Below are 20,630 nucleotides of genomic sequence, written 5' to 3' on the forward strand. Positions count from 1 at the left end.
CTGACGTGATGATGGAGACAGAAGGTGGCGAGGGAACTCTGTAATAATCCGACGCAAACACATCGATTAATCTTGACAAGGCCTCCGGTTCCATCCAATTACATGTAAATTAGCCTTTTTCTTGTTCGAGTGTTGACTGGGTTGATTGACCGCTGCTAAGTACGAAACCGACGAGCGACACAATGCATGCAATAAAAAATGTCACTTTCAATCCCTATATAAGGGAATTCAACTATGGAATAGGGTAAAGTAAAAAGGCTTAAGTTTTTGTGAAAACGTATAATTATCATTAACGTGGTTAGTCTTAAGTTTAAGTAATTTTATAATTAATATTCGTCTACAGTGTTTGTCTGTCATTTGTCGTGGCTGGAGCGGGAGTCGGGGTCTGACACGGTGTCGCGGTGCTCGTTCATCTCCATCTCGAAGTCGTCCACGGCCATCGGTGTGTCTAGAAATAATATATCATCGTCATCACCATCCTTATCTATAATATACCATAGCGATAAAATGAATGTGATAGTTCGGACGGATGTTTGTGACAGCAGAATTTGTTGGAGATGTCTCTTAAAAAGTTCAAAGTTTGTATTTTTAAACGTAAGCTTTAAGTTTAAAGGACTACGATATCGATAAAAAAAGCTTGGTGGGTCTAACCAGGTTGCTCTTCTAATAATTTTAAATGACAATGTGATAACAAAAAAGAACGCCCGGCTAAGTTTTTGTGGGCTTAACCAGGACGCGTTTGGAACCCTCGTAGCTTCTGTTATAAGTTTACGAATATGGTTATCGCCATCATCTCACAACCGTGTACACATTCCTCATGTTATGTACGCATAATAGGATCGCTGTTTATCTGTATATTATAAGTATTTATTATTTTCATAAAAATATTCATCAGCTATCTCAGTACCCATAACACAAGCTACGCTTAATTTAGTGCTAGATGGCGATGTGTTTATTGTCGTAGTTTATTTACATTTATTTAGAGGTGCCATCTCATGAATTGAATAAAGATATTTTTTACTTTGACTTTTGATCTGCACCTATTAGTAGGATGTTAACTCTGTATAGCAGCATTAATAAAGTGCTTGACACAGACATAATAGGGGATAGGTCTTCCTAAATTAAAAATAAAAAACTAAACGACCACTTTCTATCGCAATACTGTGGTATTGTTTAAACTTAGTAGTTTTTTTGTCCTTTTTGTATTAGTTTAGCTAGTTTCGTTCTTTAGTATATATTGTCAGCATTTAATATTATTTTATATATAATTTAAGTACATATTTGTTTTTTTTCTGTAATTAATTCTTAAATGTATGTTTTGTTCGCGGCACTGGATTTAGCTAGTTTATGTCACAGCTTGATGGATCTTACAGCTTATACTCTCATGTCTCTCTTCTTAATATTTTTTTCTCATTCTAACTGACATTCTAGTTTTATATTCGCAAGTTGTGGCAGTCTCTAAGTGTATCTACAATATTACATTAATATGTTTTTTTTCATTTGTTGTGTTCAGTGTTACAGTAATTTTATAAAGTGGGTAAAAAACCAAACTTTTGATAACTATAAATTCATATTTGCCAGATATTTTATTCAATTGATTAGGATTTTACAAATACCCTAATAATTATTAATTTGTGAGGAGATGGATTTCAAGAAACAATTAAAATTATATTTGATTAATTACCAATGTTCATGACATTGAGTTCGTGGGTGTTTTGATATATAAATATAATTGCATTTTCGATACAATTCAGTATTACATGGACTCGAACGATGTAAAGATAACTCACGGTGTCTTAGTCGTTTATCGTCAGTTTTTAAGTTATATTGTACATTAAATAAAAAAACGTGTGAGCCGTCACGGGACGCCTGGCAGATGTGAAACATCGAAATTGTTTTCTGTGAGTTATTGCAGATATTGCATAATAAAAAGATAAAGCATTACAAATTGTTCCACTGTTCCACAAATTAAAAAAAATTACAACCAAACGGATATCCACCCCTTTTGTTAAGTCGGTTAAAAATGACTGTTTTATTACAAAATGAATATTCATTTTTATTTTTACATACGAAATACGAAAATTCAATCGTACAGCGTGGCAATGCGTCGCCACGGCCTTTGTCGCCACGCCAAAAATCAGGTTTAACTTCCGTCTGAGATGTTTCACATCAATAATTAAATAGTGAAGTTTGATAAACGACTGAGACACCGTGAGGTATCTTTGCATCGTCGAGTCCATGTAGGACTGAGGTGCATCGATAATGCAGTCGTATTTATATCAAAACACCCACCAATTCAATAAATAAATAAATATACTACGACAATACACACATCGCCATCTAGCCCCAAAGTAAGCGTAGCTTGTGTTATTGGTACTAAGATGACTGATGAATATTTATTTGAATAATATACATAAATACTTAGAATATATGAATAATATACATAAATATTTAGAATATACATATAAACACCCAGACACTGAAAAACATTCATGCTCATCACACAATCATTTTCCAGTTGTGGGAATCGAACCCACGGTTTCAACCCATTTGACTCAGAAAGCAGGGTCGCTGCAAACTGCGCCAATCGGCCGTCAAACATTGGTTGTTAATCAAATATAATTTTAATTGTTTCTTAAAATCTATCTCTTCATAAATTAATAATTATTAGGGTATTTGTAAAATCCTAATCAATTTATAGTTATCAAAAGTTTGGTTTTTTACCCATTTTATAAAATTACTGTAACACTGAACACAACAAATGAAAAAAACATATTAATGTAATATTGTAGATACACTTAGAGACTGCCACAACTTGCGAATATAAAACTAGAATGTCAGTTAGAATGAGAAAAAAATATTAAGAAGAGAGACATGAGAGTATAAGCTGTAAGATCCATCAAGCTGTGACATAAACTAGCTAAATCCAGTGCCGCGAACAAAACATACATTTAAGAATTAATCACAGAAAAAAAACAAATATGTACTTAAATTATATATAAAATAATATTAAATGCTGACAATATATACTAAAGAACGAAACTAGCTAGCTAGCTATTTTAATTGTTTCTTGAATACTATTTATTAACTATTTAATTAAATATCCGGCAGAAATGAATGTATAGTTATCAAAAGTTTAATTATTGACCCCCTTTATAAATTGACCGCAACAAGTTGTCTTCGCGTCGCGGTGTGGGGGTGTGGGTGTATGGGGGTGTGGCGGTGTGGCGGTGTGGGGGTGTGGGTGTATGGGGGTGTGGCGGTGTGGGGGTGTGGGTGTATGGCGGTGTGGCGGTGTGGCGGTGTGGGGGTGTGGGCGCGACTCACCCAGGTGCTCGAGGGTGACGCCCATGGCGGCGCGCACGGCGGGCAGCGGCGCCACGGCGTGCGGCGGCACGCGCGCCACCATGCCGCGCAGCCACGCCGCCGCCAGCCGCGCCGCCTCGCGCTCCGAGCCGCCGGCGCGCGCGCACTGCGACAGGTGCCACGGCGGCGCGCCCGACAGCCTGCGGGCACGGCGCATGCGGCGGTCACGGGCGGGCGTCGCGATATACATCATCGTCATCGACAGCCTATTACGACTGGACTAGAGGCCAGCTTTGCAGTACATTTACTGTCTTTTTCGATAAGTCGGATACTTGTGAAACGTCATGAAAATTGAGCTTAATTTCATAAAGTCCGCGAAAAGCAGGAGAATCTGTATGGTGTAATTTAGAATTTCTTCAATCCTTACTCCACACCAAACAGATCTTCGGTAATATACCTTCTACGAGAGTTTCACTCCGAAGCCGGAGCATCCTCAGGGGATGTTGACTTTAAAATGAATAATTGTTAAGTGTTACGTGTACAAAGTTGAACGCTCATCTGCTTATACAGGGCGTATTCAGAGACAATCTAAACTTCACACTTTTTATGACTTGCGTTATAACGGGAAGTTGTTTGTTTGAGTTCGAAAAAGTGCATTTCACTGGTTTGTTTTTTTATAAATTCAAGTAAATTTCATTAAATATGAGCTCATATTGTGTGCAAATGTTTTTGTTGCGAGCTTAGATGTGTTCTTTTCAGGATTGTGCTCTTTTCAGGCTAGTTAATGCTATAAAAGACAATTCAATGTATACATGAGTCGTTGGGTTGTAGGATGCTCCCTTTCCAATAAATTATTGTATTGTTGGTATTGCATTTGTTTTTTCTAATGAAGGAATATAAAGGCCGGGCTCACCGCTCGCGTTGCTCGTGCTCCAGCGCGGCCAGCAGGCGTAGCGTGTGGCGCAGCGCGGCGCCGATGCCGTAGTCGCGCTGCGCCTGCAGCACGTCGTCCTCGATCTCGCTGAGGAAGTCCACGTCGATGCCCAGCGCGCCCAGCGAGCGCAGCGCAGCCACGTCCACGCGCACCGCCGCCAGCTCCTGCCGCGCCGGACACAGAGTTACGAACATACAGAACCCGCGTTATTTTTATCATTAGTATTAGTGATTTTACCTACACTTGGAGGAATTATCAATTTTATAAATTTAAAACTCGCCATGACTCGGGCGCTTACATGGAGCACCGCACTATAAAGTATGCAACACACACCCAGGCATGCATGCATACACGCGCGCGCGCACACACGCACACACACACACACATATATACACACACATACATAAACACACACGCACGCACGCAAGAACGCACGCACACACAAATATGTGCTTTTTCACATGCTGCGACGAATAAATTTTTATTTGATTGTTTTTGATCGATTAGTCTTAATAGTTTTCTTTGTTTCTTTACGTCTTGTTCACAATTTTATGTTATTAACTCTTTTAAATATTTATCAATTCAAATTATTTTTATGTTAAATCCGAGACCGAGCTATTTAAAAAAATGTTTATGTAATCTTTGTGGCCTTAGTATTAAGTGAAACTATTTATAATATATTTTTATTGTAACGCTGTTGATTACGAATAAATAAATAAATAAAATTTATATAAAAATTTTTGGAACCGACAGGATATGAACCTACGACTTTCTGGCAATCGCAGCCTGAGCGCTTTCTCCAATTAAGCTACGGCTCTCCTACCGTCGATACCGAAATTAGTATATGCCTTTCACATCAGTCTTATAGCGACTGTAGCGTCATCTAGTAGGAAACATTTGAAACAAGACATGACACATTGCATTTTTATAATTTTTATTAGTGTATTTACCTACCCAAGTGTAGGAATTATAAAACAATATAAAACAAACTTTATTTTTGCACTGACTTTATTTGATTATTGAACTTGAACTGAAGAGGCGACCCAATTACCATATAAAATGCATTAGGACAAACGATAGCGCGAGCTTATTAATTAATAACGTTCACAAACGCCATCTAGGGAAAGCTTTGTAGAACTGTGGTATTAAACACTATAGTACTATAGTAATATAGTTCGGCTATATATCACCACGCCAAGACTAATAAGAACATATAGCCACTGAAGAATGTTTCAAAATCATGTTTTTTTGATATCTTCCGCTGCGCTAAGTGAACGGTTAAAGTATCGATAAAATCGTGTATGGCAAAATTATTCCCCTTTAAAGTTCTAAAAAAGATCCGACACAGCATATGTCTATCTTTTAAGTTTATTATACGTCTAGTCTTCTATAATAGATTATGAAACAGTAAACATTCGAACGGATAATATGATGTTGTACTGAATTTCATTATACCACTCCTTAGTTTTTTTTTTTCGATCCCTTCTGCGCAAAGGGTTTCACACAGACAGCCACATTCTTACTGCTCGATGCGTGGTATGTGTATGAATTTCAAAAAAAGAACATGCCCTAGCGCGGCTAAAAATAATTAGGTTTTTGGAATCCCCGCCATTTTTATTGATTTGTGCGATGCCAGTTTTGACAGCACACCGCCAGATCTTTTATATATATTTAAGTATTTATAGTTTAATTTTTCCAATTTCATACAAAATAAATATAGAGTATGAGGTAATTTATAAAAATATTCCGCCAAATACATCGGGATCGAGATCTTCCAACATAAAAAAACATATTTAACTGAATTTTAGCAATTGACTAGGTATAAAAAATGTTAATTACTACTACAATAAATATTTCTTCCCATTAATACTTAGTTTATTTATATATACCCAGTAATCGATAATATTAGGTTACTAGGACTGTTAGCATATGTATATTATGTGAGTAGATAGTCTTGTATGCAACTGTTCATAGTTAAGTATTAAAACACTATGTGTTCTCAGTATCTGTGTTTTATTACCGCTTATTATACAACAGTTGCATAAGGAAACTTAACACCTTTACTACTCATTTTAAATAACAAAAGATAGGTACGCATATAAAACAACAGACTGATCCTGCGAGGAAAGTAAATGTAACACACATTCATAGGAAATTTCCCATAGCGAGACGTTATGAAATTTTTATAGAAAGTTAGAGGTCTGATAATTGAATGTTTGCCTTTTATTATGTACTTATTAAGACAGCCAGTTGGCGCAGTGGGCAGCGACCCTGCTTTCTGAGTCCAAAGCCGTGGGTTCGATTCCCACAACTGGAAAGTGTTTGTGTGATGAACATGGATGTTCTTCAGGGTCTGGATGTTTATCTGTATATTATAAGTATTAATGTGTATTATATTCATAAAAATACTCATCAGCTATCTTAGTACCAATAGCACAAGCTTCGCTTACTTTGGGGCTAGATGCCGATGTGTGTATTGTCTTAGTATATTTATTTATAAATATTTATTACTTATATGCCCATGACCCACTGTCATTGCCTTTTACTTTGCTTTAGGTTGTCTGGTATACTGTTTTTTTAACGATAAGACCGTTAAACTGTACTGTAAGTATAAAAAGGTTGTTTGAAAATGATCAATGTATCTACTTACGTTGTCTTCCTTCGGCGTGGTGGGCTCTTGCTGCGCCTTTTTGTCGGGGAACATGGCCTCCATATCGTAGATGTGTTGCCACGGCGAGTCGGGCGCGAAACGCAGCATCTCCTCGTTGCCCTGACCCGTTTCTGATGCTGAAACGGTTACATTATTTTTAACTGTACTCTAAGATTACAACTATATGAGTTTGAATTTTATAATTATTGCGAGAGTGTGTTTCTTTGATTGTCCTACACGCCCTAAATAAGTGGTAAATCAACTTGATTTTTGGCATGGTCATATTAAAATTGTAGCAAACGATTCTCCCTTAGTTCAAAAAGAACATTAATTTTTAACAACCCGTAACTTTAAGATCATACTTTGTTATTTTGTGTTGTAGTATATTCAAAAGTTTGAAAGAATTTTAGCTGGTGGAATTTTAAAAAGGTGCAGTGATTCCTTTTTACTCTGACGCATTGGATTCTTTGTATACTCATTGAAAGTACCGGCGCGCATTCCAAGCCGAGCATACTGCACATGCCACGGACAGAGGGGAGACTCCGGACACCAATTTGTTACCCTAATGCGTTAACTGTGTACTCCGTGCACATATGATATTACATATGTTTTTATACAGAGTATCAATATTCGAAATCTATCTATCTATTTATGAACGTCCAAAACTAACACTGAGGTTACTGATTAAATTTCCAATTAAAAACTAATTTAGTTCAAGAACATCTAATAAAAGCACTTTTGAAACCTCAAATCTGTCTGTTCGTGTTTGCTGTTTTCCAACATCAATATTATTCCTTCTTGCAACATGAAAGCGGCACGGTGTGTTGATCTGTTATTAAGTAAATGTTCGCGCTAGCTTGGTTGGTATACTCTCTGGCAGATTTTTAGTATGCTCTTTGTGCCGCAGTAACGCGTTCTCTGTGACAGCAAGATAAATAAAGCGTTGGTCTGTGGTCGCATCGGTACGTTGATAGAGATAACATTTATTTTTCATTTGTGGCATTTAGGGTTCGTAGTTAGGAAATCGCTGGATTCCCTGCCCCCGGCCGTCCATCAGTTGTTCTTATGGGCCCGGAGAACCATTGGACAGCTAGGACTTGGCTGAAATAGTAACTTAGTGTACAGATAGCTGCTGGACATAGCCCCGTGTGATTTGAACTTCAAAACACTTGTGAACCACAGCTGAACTGTGGACGCCATTTTGATTTACCTAGCGTGTGGTATATGAGATGTGACTCGTCCTTAGTAAGCGTAGCGAAGGTGCCGTCGTAGGCGGGCGCGTAGGAACTGAATGGTCCGTAGTGCAGTGGCTTCACGCATTTAGCCATGTTGCGCCGGTCCTCGCGAGTCGCTGCGGGAGAATGGACAATGAATTTAACTTGTTTGAACGCGCTAATATCTAAAACTTCCAGTCGGATCTATTTCATAGCCCAAAGGCCATTCCATTTTTCAGGAAGGTAGGCTATTAAAACATCGTACAACATTTTTAACCCATTCGGCAGAGCATGGGTGCATTCCTCTCAGAATGAGGAGGTTTTAGGCAGTTGTCAACCATGCTGGCAAAGTGCGGATTTGTACACTTCGCACCATCATCATTTTTTTTTTTTTTTTTTTTTTTTTTTTAATATAAATAAATAGTTTATTTTTTTTTTCCAAATTTTTACAGTTTTAACAAGATTGCAAGTTTGGAACCTTCTTTTAGATGTAGTAGTACTACACCTGTATCAGAAGACTCCGCTCTTCCATAAAATCTGTCATGTCCAGGAAACTCGAAGCGTTCGAGATGTGGATGTACAGACGTATGCTAAGAATATCTTGGACAGATCGTGTACGGAATAGCACGTATTGCACAGAACGGGTAAGGTTCCAGAGGTACTAATAAGAAATAAAATAAGAAAATTAGAATATTCCGGTCATGTGATGCGGAACACCAGTATGAACTTCTTCAACTTATCATACAAGGTCAAGCGGCAGGCAGAAGAAAGCCTGGTTTAGAATATCATGGCTCAAAACCTACCACAATGGTTTGGAAAGTGCACCAAATCATTATTTAGCCTTGATTGCCAACCTTCGTAAGAAGACGGCACCCTAAAAAGACATAATTTACCACTAGTGAGATTGAGATTACATTCTAACTTGGAGTGGGTTATAGAAATAAGGACAACTTACTGTGCAAGGAGCCAGTGCCCTGCGCGAGCTTCCCGACGTACTGGCCAAGCGTCATGGGCTTGTCGTCGCCGACGCCCTCCACCGTGTGGGTGACCAGCTTCAAGGTGGTTTTGCCTTCCGCATCCATCCGGGGAAACGCTGGGAGCGGACATCACTTTATTAATAACTAAAGATTACATTAAAATTTGAAAACCCTCGACACAAATATTTCATAATTTCCTCTTTATTATATAATATACAGAATGTGACATTATTCGTTAATGTAGATAATGCATGATTTAACTTGTAACACATAGAATCTTATCATTGGATTGTAATTGGTCGGACTCCTTTGTAAAATAATCCGAACTGTAGGGAGTCTTAAGTAACAAATTAATAATTATAATCGGACAAATTCGATAGTTCGACACTGCCCTGCAAATTGTTTGTCGGGCTGTCACTCCAACGTATACCTACAACGTGTAAATGAAAACCGAAATAATACTTTCATACTTCCTTAATTAAACCTTACAATATGAACTGTCTCTGAGACTTATCTGTGAAACCGAAAACCTAATATTTTTTGAGTAAACCACGTCCATAGTTCTAACTGTAAGAAATCAGTTACACCCCTAATCTAACATGCAAAATTGAAATCATGTGACTCTTGTCACATTAACTTCTAAATATGTATTCTCTTTGTTTTTTCTCTAATCTCGATACACATTTGGGAACACACTGACCCCAAGACTCTCAGTAACAGTATATCCTAGTTTGGGGTCCTGGGTAATTTAAGAAAAAATGTACTTTTAATCAAATAAAAACTTTTATTATTATTACTTTATTAGATGCGCGTCCCGTAGCGTATGCGCGTGTCGGTCTTTAATATTCAATAAGTAAACTCTTAGATTGTTTTGAATTCGCTGTTGGAAAAATAAATATGATTCTTTGGATTTAATATTATTACAGGGTGATTCCTTATCCTAATGCATTTTTTAATATTATTACGTAATTCTGTTACACACTGTATATAAAAAATTATATATCAAAGGAGGGGTTTTAATACATAAATAACTTCGTGTTTGTTGAAAGTTATTGGATATAGCGACGTGAACCTTTCTTAGCGAGGCGTTTGCGATGTTGCTCCCGGGCCAGCTCCATTTGTATCTTGACGCTGTCCCCGTCCTGGCGGTCCGGCCCGTCCGACACCACCTCGGCCTCCGAGCCCCCGCTCTTCAGAGGGCTGCTGCGCTTTAGCACCTTATGCTGACGGGACAAGACAGTTTTGCACTTCACCGAACCGTTTCAGCTTAGCGCGTCGTGCAGTGCAAATAGGATATTAAGTCTAATTCATGCAAAGAACCCAGTTTCACACAGCAATAGCTTTTTAAAACTATTTTAAAGGATATCAGGTAAAAATTATTTCACAGTCGAACCTGGACTCAAGTTATTTTAACGGCGCTTTTAATGGATTTTTTGACGTTAATTTCGACACCTTTTATGCAGGATGACGTCGTAAATTGTATTTAATAGCGTTTTACGATTCGAATGTAATAAGGGTATCAGATTGCCAAATGTGAGATTTCTTACATACGTTTACTTGTTCAATGGTACGACGACAAGGCTGCTTGGAAGCAGGCCACTCCGCTCTCATCTCTCACAAAACAGAAAAATTCTAAAGATTGTTAAACTTTAAAATTATGTTGGAAAAGAGCAATCTGCTGAGTTTCTTGCCGGCTCTTTTCAGTGGAATCTGCCTTCCGACAAACAGACTGACTTGATGTTTCCAAAGTGCTTATTAATTAGGCCTACTTGAAATAAATTAATTTTGAATTTTTTTGTATTTTGGTATGGAAACCGCGCCATCTAGTGACAGTCGCCATCTAGTAGTACGGTTTCCGGGTATTGTGCGCTCCATCGATACGAAATAAATCGGAGTAAACTTTCACGCCACGTCACGAAAGTTTACTAAAGAGTAAGCGATTTTAGAAAATCGTGAATAGTCTGCGAGTCACATAAATCGCCAGATCACGGAATAGAAAACCTAGCCTTAGAAAACTTCTATGGTAACCAACATAAACCACTATGAGTATCATCATTTATTTTTTTCCTGTTTGTTATGGTTGCCACTGCGTAGTTTATGACAAGTTTGTACAATAACTATAAATAACTGTAAGACCCCAATATTACCCTTCTAAACTAGCTTTATATAACATCTCGAGAACTTGGTCTTTCAAAACTACCTTTATATAAAATTTTGAGATTTTGTTCTTTCAAAAACTAGCCGACTATAACATAGCGAGAATTTGGTCGTTCAAAGCGAGCTTTATTTAACATCTCGAGAACTTGGTATTTCGAAATTAGCTTTATATAACATCTCGAGAATTTGGTATTTCAAAACTAGCTTTATATAACGTCTCGAGAAAGTTCTTGGTAGCAAAAACATAACGCACAAAAAATTACTCTTTGTACCTGTAAGTGAAAATAGACATGAAAATTAAGCTTAATTTGCTATACTCCGCGAACAGCAGGAGAATCTGTATCCCCAGGAGATGTTGACTTTACAATGAATAACTCTTAACAATTATTCATTTTAAAGTCAACATCTCCTGAGGATGCTCCGGTTTCGGAGCGAAACGTAGGTAGAAGGTACATTGCCGACGATCTGTTTGGTGTAGAGTATACGAATTGAAGAAATTATAAATTACACCATACAGATTCTCCTGCTGTTCGCGGAGTATAGCAAGTTAAGCTTAATTTTCATAACATATGTATATGTATTTCCGCAAAGTAACGCCTGCTTCTATCCAATATTTGAAAATAGACATCCCGCAACCCAAGTGCCAAGCGTGAGATTTTCTACCTACGCCTACTTATTCGATCGCGTGTAAGTTAACAACGATTTATTTGAAAAGTAAAAAGCGCCATCTAGTGACAGTACTGTTTCGCTCTTCCAAACCCCTGCAAATCGTAGTTAACTCTTAACGATCGATTAAGTAAACGTAGGTAGTAAATCTAACACCAGGCACTTTAGAGTGAAACATTAAGTTTAAAAACTAAGAAACATATTGGGTCCCAGAAATTATCACCCATCCAGGTTCGACTGCATACTTGTCGATCGTACGTAGGTTTTATTAAAGCATCTAACGAAGCATCGTATGGTGGCTTAATATCGTATTCGACTACAACAGATCATGCAAAAGTCTGCACTATAATAGTATGACGCGTTCTCAGCTAAATAACAAAACAACACCCATTCAAGTCGGTAAAGCGGAAAAATCTATTTTCTAAGGGGAAGCACAGACATTAACGGAATTTTAGTTAACACAGTTAGAAGTGTTTTCGAGTTGAAACCATTGCAGGTAATCTTTCCAATTAAAAAATAAATAATGCGTTGTGGGAAACCTGACAGAAACGAAACTTTTTACGTATTGTAAACCTAAGGGTAGGCATTGCTTTAGTTTAAATCGTTATAGTATCCAAACTAAAAGTTATGTGCCGTCATTTAGATCTTAACGATAATACAAATGTAAATAATATAAACATATATATTTGTATTATTATCGACCTGAAGCTTGAGATGTTACTCGTGTTTTGCTCTTCATATATGCCTAAAAGCACTGCCTACCTCAATTTTTTTTTTGTTATAATGGGAATGGGATTTTTCTATTCGATTAAATCCGCCTGAATTCCCGGGCTCTGGCAAATACGGCACCTGGCAATTATGAGCAAACCAATACGAGACCTGGGCAATAATGGCCTGGCCAATTGTGAACAGGCTCAGTATTTCCTAGGCTATATGCCTAGGAAATACTGAGCCTGTTCAACTATAAGTGCCTGTAAGTAAGAATATATGAATAAAGATTATTTTTGGCAAGATCAGACACTGAATATTCTGCGGAAATTTTAGATCGTAACCAAACGTTTAGGACATTCCTGTCTGTGCTTACCCTGAGTGCATGTCACTACGTAATATAATTATATTGCAAACCTTTCGACCGTATGTCCGTAATGGCTGCGTTGTAAAACATTGCATGTATAATACACCATATATAATAGGTTGGGGAAAGTCTTTTCGCATTATAGTATGTACGAACTTGTAATAAAATCTCTTTGGTTATACTATTTGTATCTGGCTGGTTTTGGTATCATTAAAAGTTTAAATTTTAAAGAAGATAATTCCAAATTCAAATTAGGAAAATGTATGATTTTTATTTGTTTTTCGTACTGTGAAGATGAGTGAATCTAATGGAGAAATTCGATACATTTTAAAATTTTACTACAAAAAAGGTAAAAATGCAACGAAAGCCGCGAAAAAAAATTTGCGATGTTTATGCAGGGTCTGCGAGAGTAGCACAAATTTGGTTTAAGCATTTTCAACTCTGAAATTTTTATGTCAAAGATGCACCTCGCTCTGGTAGCCCTTTTACGGATAAAATGGATACTATTTTAGAAAAATTGGAGCAAGATCGGCATATGTATCAGTAGTTACAACGTAGCTGAAGAACTGGGAACTGGGAACTGGAATTGACCACCGTTTTGGCGCATTTGAAAAAAACTGGATATTTGGGTACCTCACGAGCTCACTGAAAGAAACCTAATGAACCGTGTACTCATTTGTGATTCTTTATTACGACGTCATGAAACCGAACCATTATTAAAGAAGCTGATAACTGGTGATGAGACGTGGATCATGTGGTTAAAGGCCGGTCAGGCTTCACAGACTGTGGCGATACCCGGGTTAACACGCAACAAGGTGATACCGTGTGTGGTGGGATTGGAAGGCATTATTCATTATGAGCTGTTACCACCAGGCAGGACCATCGATTCTGAACTCAACAACGAACAACTGATGAGATTGAAGCAAGAAGTTGAGAGAAAGCGGCCGGAATGAATCAACAGAAGGGGTGTGGTTTTTCATCATGATAACGCTAGACCTCACACATCCTTAGCCACTCAGCAAAAATTAAGAGAGTTTGGCTGGGAGGTGTTAATGTATCCGCCGTATAGCACCTTCAGATCTTGCACCTTCAGATTTCCACCTGTTTCGGTCTCTTCAGAATTCTTTAGGCAGTGTCAGTTTAACATCACGAGACGACTGCCAAAACAACTTGTCGCGGTTTTTTGATCAGAAACTCCAAAATTTCTATAGCAATGGGATTATGTCCCTACCTACAAGATGGCAAAGAGTTATCGAACAACTCATAGGTACATACCTACATACTCTAATTAAATGTAAATAAACTATATTTAAAAATGTTTTGAATTTGCTTAAAAATTCGAAGAAACTTTTTCCCCAACCTAATAATGCACTCATTGTTTTATAGTTTTTGTTTACGTTTTGTTAAGGTTTTACATTCATTATCTTCGAAAATCGGAAAAACGTCACATCCCAAAGGAAAAACGTCAAAATAGGTTCACATTTGACAGAGATAACATTGTAAATCAGATTAAATTCTTACAGAAGTTTTAACAGATTTTTTGGAATTCAGACATCCTTACAGAAATTAGTTGTTTTAACAAATTTTTGAACATAAAACTTATTCCGGCGTCTGGAAATCAGATGAGAGTGATGTTTTTCGAATGTAATACAAGTTGCGCGCGCAGAATTTGAATAGTCCGATGTCATCTAATGTTCACATTTATTTGAATGAGTACATTTAGAAATGTATCGCCAAAAACATTAAATGGGTATCCAACATAGTTGTGAGTGCTGTCTTAACAACATTCACAACTATGCCACAGGAACGATAGAGAAGTTTATGACACAAAATGTACACTGCAGATTAATCTGGTATTTGTTTCAGATTATAGCATTATAATCGTAAACGCAGGTGATATTATGGTTGTCACTGCGTAATTTGTATAAACAATTAAGCATATCATAAACACTGTAATACCCCAATTAGTCGGTGGCGTTTCTAGAGTATTTAATGAGAGCAAGCCCAGTTATATATAGGACTAATCTGACTCATCATTTGGCCGATATAAGGCAGTTATTGTTGTGCCAAATCACAAACATCAACTATCTTTGAAAGACGGTAAGATTATGGGCCACACGCGAATTACGATTAGAAATTTTGATTGATAATTGAAGCCTGGCTTTTCGGCTTCTATGGTAGTACCGCCACTGCAATGAGTACCCTTCAAAGCTAGCTTTATATAACATCTTATATATCCGCCGAGTGTGGCACTCACCACGTCCATCTTGCCGATGTCGAAGCCCAGCTCGCGGATGGGGATCTCGTACATGTAGGTGAGGATGTCGCCGAGCGGGCGCAGCTTGGCGGGCGTGAGTTGCTTGAGGCCCGCGTGCAGCAGGCGCTTGGCCGCCTTGTGGTACACCGTGCCCGGCTTGTTGTACTTCATGGCGTTGTTGCACATCAGCTTGAAGTCGCTCTGCGGGGAGGCGGGGCGGCTCAGTACCGGTGTCGCTTTTTTGTGACGGTGTGCGCGCGCATCGTAAAAATTTACTCAAAAGAAGTATAACTTCAAAAATACTATATTGCTGGTGATTAAATAATAAATAAATGAAATAAATAAATATACTACGAATACACACATCGCCATCTAGCCCCAAAGTAAGCGTAGCTCGTGTTATGTATGGTACTAAGATACCTGATGAATATTTTTATGGATATAATACACATAAGTACTTATAATATATAGATAAACACCCAGCACTGAAAAACATTCATGTTCATTAATCAAACATTCATGGAAAGGCGGACATAAGAGGCAGTCTAGTTGAAGCAAGAAAGCGAAGTTTAGAAGAGTAAATGGAAGCAGTGACATTGTAGTTCTATTCATTTAAAGACTGTCAAGTATCCTGAAATTGGAAATTTGTGTACTCTATTGAACATATTGAAAACAAAGGCACAAAATACTAGATAGTGCTACTACTACAAAACAGACATCGCCCTCTAGCCCCAGAGTAAGCGTAGCTCGTGTGACTAAGATGATGAATATTTTTATGAATAATATACATATACTTATAAGGGGGCGTCCATAAATTACGTGAGTTGTTTATTTAAATTTTCTGTCCCTCCCTCCCCCCACGGTGAGATGTCGTGAGATTTTATTCAACCCCCTCCCCCAATCTCACGTGAGATTTTTCAAAATGTTGGTTTCTTACGTAAACGCGTTGGATTGTTATTGTAAAAAGAAAAAGAGAAATGGTTATAAAACAAATACGGTGGTTTGACAGTCAGTCAGTCTTAACGTCGAAGTATGAATTAAATTATTTTCTTTTGAACTAATTAGTGAATCTTAATCGTATTAAGATTGCATTTAAAATTAAATATAGATTAAATGGACCAAAATAGTATTTTTTTTTTGTTTCAATGAGAAAAATATTGCGTGATATTTGCGAGACCCCTCTCCAACGTAAGATTACATGAGATTTGACTCGACCCCCTCCCCCTCTTTAAAATCTCACGTATATAATATAAAAAGCGTTCTGACATGTCTCCAATCTCCTGAACTGCACTTGGCACAGGTTTACTCACAATAAAACAATTGAGCGATCTGTATTCATTGTCGTCGATCTTCTGCTTGATGCTGGAGAAGTCCATCGGCCTCTTGATGATTACGGAGTAGTTGGGCGCGAAGTTGTCGTTGACGGGCCACGCGAAGAACTGGTGCGGGTCGCGTTTCTCCAAGTTGCGCAGGAGCTGTTCCAGGAGACGAGACAGCGGCCGGCGCTTCTGGCTAGCCTGCAAAGATGGTAGAAAACACAATTGTAATTCATAAGTGAACATGAATGAATGAATGAAATGAGCTATGGAAAAGATGGAGATGGTAATAAAAAAATTTCGTTATTACATAGTAAATGATACATGTTGTGGAGACCTCCACGTAAGCATCAAAATACCTGTGTCGGGAAGTACTCTTCCAAGTGTGTGTGCGCGAGTGTGTGTGTGTATGTGCGTCTGTGTGTGCGTGTGTGTGTGTGTGTTGTGTGTGTGTGTGTGTGCATTATATTTGAAATAGATATAAACTGAAGAAGCACCTCAGTTTCTAAATAGGTTAGTGTCTTCAGCTAGGCTTCAGGCAGGTCAAAGTTTTGTTACATCCAAAATTAGTTTTTTTGTTATATAGCAAATTTTTTATTTAATTTGAAGAGTGGTGACTTTTGTGATGAATTGTCGACGAGCGAAAGCGGTTTTGTTCTATTTGTAAGTAAAACATTGCATTTTCTTTGCTTAAGTGAACTACTATCTAACTTTTTTGTTTTATGCATATACAGTATAAATAAATAATATACTACGACAATACACACATCGCCATCTAGCCCCATAGACTGATGAATATTTTTATGAATATTATATATAAATGTTTATAAAATATATATAAACACCCAAAAACTGAAAAACATTAATGTTCATCACACCAACATTTTCCAGTTGTGGGAACCAAACCCACAGCCTTGGACTCAGAAAGCAGGGTCGCTTCCCAACGCGCCAATCGGCCGTCTAAAAGAACAGTCTACAGCCCAAATGGCTAAACGTAGAAATTTGAAATTTTAATAGAATATACTTTGATCACAATAGAACTGTACTAAGAATGGATTTTTTAAAGTCTACAACTAATCTTAATCAGAAAATTTGTGTGAAAGTAACCAGTTTCAGTTATAATAATAAAAAAAATCTTTTTTTTCGGTAAAAACCGAAATAGCAAAAAAGTACAAAAGTAATAAATAAATAAACATTCATAATTAAAAATTAAACATACATAAATAAATATTATATCTGTAGTAAATCCACAGAATTAAGAACACACAGAAACCGTGTACACAACTAATATTGAAGCATCAAAAACCACATCCTGTTGGGGAAACACTAATAAAGTGTTAGTAGTGTTTCCCGAACAGTTGGTTTGTCATTTAATTCCATTTAGCAATTAACAGTAATTATTTGTACCTCTAATGTTTCAAATGTTTACCATGAAATAGGGTAAATGGGAAAATTTTTTTAGCTAGCAACATTCAGCGGGTGTGAAATGAGATGTGCACAGGGCGTTTTCACTGTATTTGGACACAATGCACTACACTGTACTTGGCAATAATGGCTGAATGAGGGTTCTCTATGTTCTTAATTCTGAATGTAAGTCACACTGAAGGTTTATCAAGTTATTTTGTATAGGCCAATGTGCTATTCTTGTACCACACATGTCCTGTACGACCTGAAGGGTGCTGTTGCCAGTCATATGTATTCTTTTCCAAAAGGATTATTATTATTATAGTTTTTGTGACATAGAAGGCAAGCCGGGGGTTCGGCCTGCCATTGCATTGTTTGTTCCTAGCAGCACCTGCTTCTTCTTCTTCTTCCCAAAGGATATCCACTGTTATATGTATGAAATGTCTCAGAACTTTTGATAAAATAAGAAGAAAAGAGTGTTCCACAGTTTTTTTTAAAAACTAACAGAAATTGGAGGGTTAGGGGAAGAAAGTTCTGCATTTTTCAAGTTATAGATCTTTTTGTGCTTTTGATTAAAGAAATTAAGATGTACATGTTTCATCATCATGAAAGTTCTGCATTTTTCAAGATATATTTTGAGTTATAAGACAAATGTTTCACTATTGCTGTTTAAATGTTGCACTAGTGCTTTTAAAATTCCAGCATGAAGGGTTTCATAGGGTCCTAAAGCATTTTGGGATAAATCCATAAAATTTGGTATTTTGACTTTCATTTTCTTTTTGATTTTTGGAGACCCAAGTCTGCCCTATCCAAATAGGGCATACACGGAAAATTCAGGATATCAGAAATTCTATGCCTTTAAAGTTGTAGGCATCTGCTATTATATTATATAATGTAGAGATCCAGATAAGTGATTAAGGATATTATATGTGTCACAATGCCCCCTAAATTCTTAATTATTGCAATAACTGGGTTATTAAATAGCAAGCAAGTGTGCACTTCCATCTAACTGTCTATGCACAGTCTGCAGTAGAACCGCACACCTGACATTTTACAGTAAAATTATAATATTTCTTTATTCAAATAGGCCTGTAGAAGACCTTATGACCATATACAAAACTTGTGCTTTGTTGACTATGGTGATAGCTACATTTGTAAACCTCATACTAAATCAGCTAGGTTTCAAACAAACACTGCACTGGTGTAACAAATCCACAACTTAGTTGGGTGTTCACTTTGTTATCCTCAATTCACACTGTCAGTGGAGTGGCGAGTAATTTGTTTGATTATAATAAAGCAAGCCTGTTATTTATTACGTAAGCTTACTTTAAGCACACAGGTCCTAGGCTCCCTGTGCGAGGCTGGTGAGTGAGGCCCTGGAGCTGGACTCAGCCTGCGGTACAGCTTCTTGTTCAGACCCTCATCCTCAGTTTCATCACCCTCCGACATCTAGAGTGTACAGAAAAAAATCCTAGTTTGAGCATGTTGTTTCTTAATCTCAAAACACGTTTTTGGAAGTGTGATTGTTGACAGACGCTATGTTTTCGCTTGGCCTTTAGTAGTGGTAATGATAATTAAAGCATAAGGTAGCTACAATAATGTACTACTGTAGTTGAAAGAATATAATATTAATATATAATATTTGTAATATCAGATATCTTTTATCATTTATGCTACTAGTAAAACATACTAATTAAATTGTTAGGTGCTTTTTAGTCTCCTGAACTGTTAATCTTGCAAAGAACATGTGAGTTATAAAATGTGAAAGCTGTATAATGTGTTTTATCCCAGAGGGAAGACGAAGGAGACCTTAAATACCCTGGTTTAGCAAGTTAATAGAACAAAGTATAAGAACTCTGAAGAAACTTACCAAATCAACTTCTCGGCGTCTCCTCGTCCTTTTCTTTTTAATTTTCCCCTCATTTATCTTTGTATCTTCGCTTGCAGACGGTTCAATATCACTCACATCAAAGATTTCCTCTTCTGAAACAGACCAATCACTCATTTTCAGCCGAAAAGCGAAACACGGCTAAGATTCACCACACTGCTCAATTGCGGGCTGCCGGACGGGCGGTTATTTGTTTAATTTAGAGAATTTTGTATTCCACCCGAGTAGTAATATAGTTAAATGTCGATAGACACTAGACAGTTTTGCTTTACTGATTAAACTGAGGATTCTTACTGCAACTCAATTCGTCCATATTTACGTTGACCAAGACGCTAAACTTCTAACAGTAGCACTAGGTTTTGAAGTATCACAACTATTTTAACTGAAACTAAGCGTCCGATTAAAGCAAATTTAATTTAGATTGTTTGCAAAATCGGGTGTTTTAATTAATTTGTTTAAAAATCTGTACTTGCAGTTATCACATCACAGTATCTTATTTATCTGTGACTGTGTTACAACTGTAGGTACATACAAAACCGAAAACAGATTTTTTAACAGGGTCCACAGAGTCTACAAGTTCAGTCAAAAGAGATATGATCCTTTACAAAGACTTCAAAGAGCGAACGTGCTCCGTTCAACTTGAGTTGACGCTTGAGTAATTGGTAGCACTGTTCTTTCCACTTCCTTTAGTCGCCATCTTGTATTAGTTTTTTGCATTTAAATAATTTAATATGAGTTTTAATTTGCTAAAAATGGTAGAAAGAGCTCAAAGTTAAAGTATCAAGA

At 37.2% G+C, this 20,630-nt stretch overlaps 1 protein-coding gene across 4 annotated transcripts; it reads right to left on the bottom strand.

Moving 5' to 3' along the window:
- Positions 1 to 270: 270 nt before the first annotated feature.
- On the bottom strand, positions 271 to 20,342 carry LOC120634603 (bromodomain-containing protein 7-like). 4 transcript variants are annotated; one of them, XM_039905341.1, is made up of 12 exons: positions 20,139 to 20,342; positions 19,827 to 19,939; positions 19,283 to 19,405; positions 16,547 to 16,753; positions 15,237 to 15,437; positions 10,154 to 10,304; positions 9,060 to 9,197; positions 8,101 to 8,241; positions 6,891 to 7,027; positions 4,220 to 4,404; positions 3,328 to 3,506; positions 271 to 448 (listed from the first exon to the last, which is right to left on the bottom strand). In XM_039905341.1, the coding sequence occupies exons 1-12, from the start codon at positions 20,155 to 20,157 to the stop codon at positions 354 to 356; spliced, it is 1,689 nt and encodes a 562-aa protein (XP_039761275.1). In that variant the 5' UTR covers positions 20,158 to 20,342; the 3' UTR covers positions 271 to 353. The 4 variants fall into 4 exon arrangements, with proteins under 4 accessions (XP_039761275.1, XP_039761281.1, XP_039761269.1 ...); XM_039905347.1 differs by lacking the exon at positions 19,283 to 19,405; XM_039905335.1 differs by lacking the exon at positions 20,139 to 20,342 and having other exon boundaries at positions 19,827 to 20,125.
- Between the last annotated feature and the right edge of the window lie 288 nt (positions 20,343 to 20,630).

The sequence above is a fragment of the Pararge aegeria genome, chromosome 2 (assembly GCF_905163445.1).
Source record: "Pararge aegeria chromosome 2, ilParAegt1.1, whole genome shotgun sequence".
In the NCBI taxonomy this organism is placed as follows: domain Eukaryota; kingdom Metazoa; phylum Arthropoda; class Insecta; order Lepidoptera; family Nymphalidae; genus Pararge; species Pararge aegeria.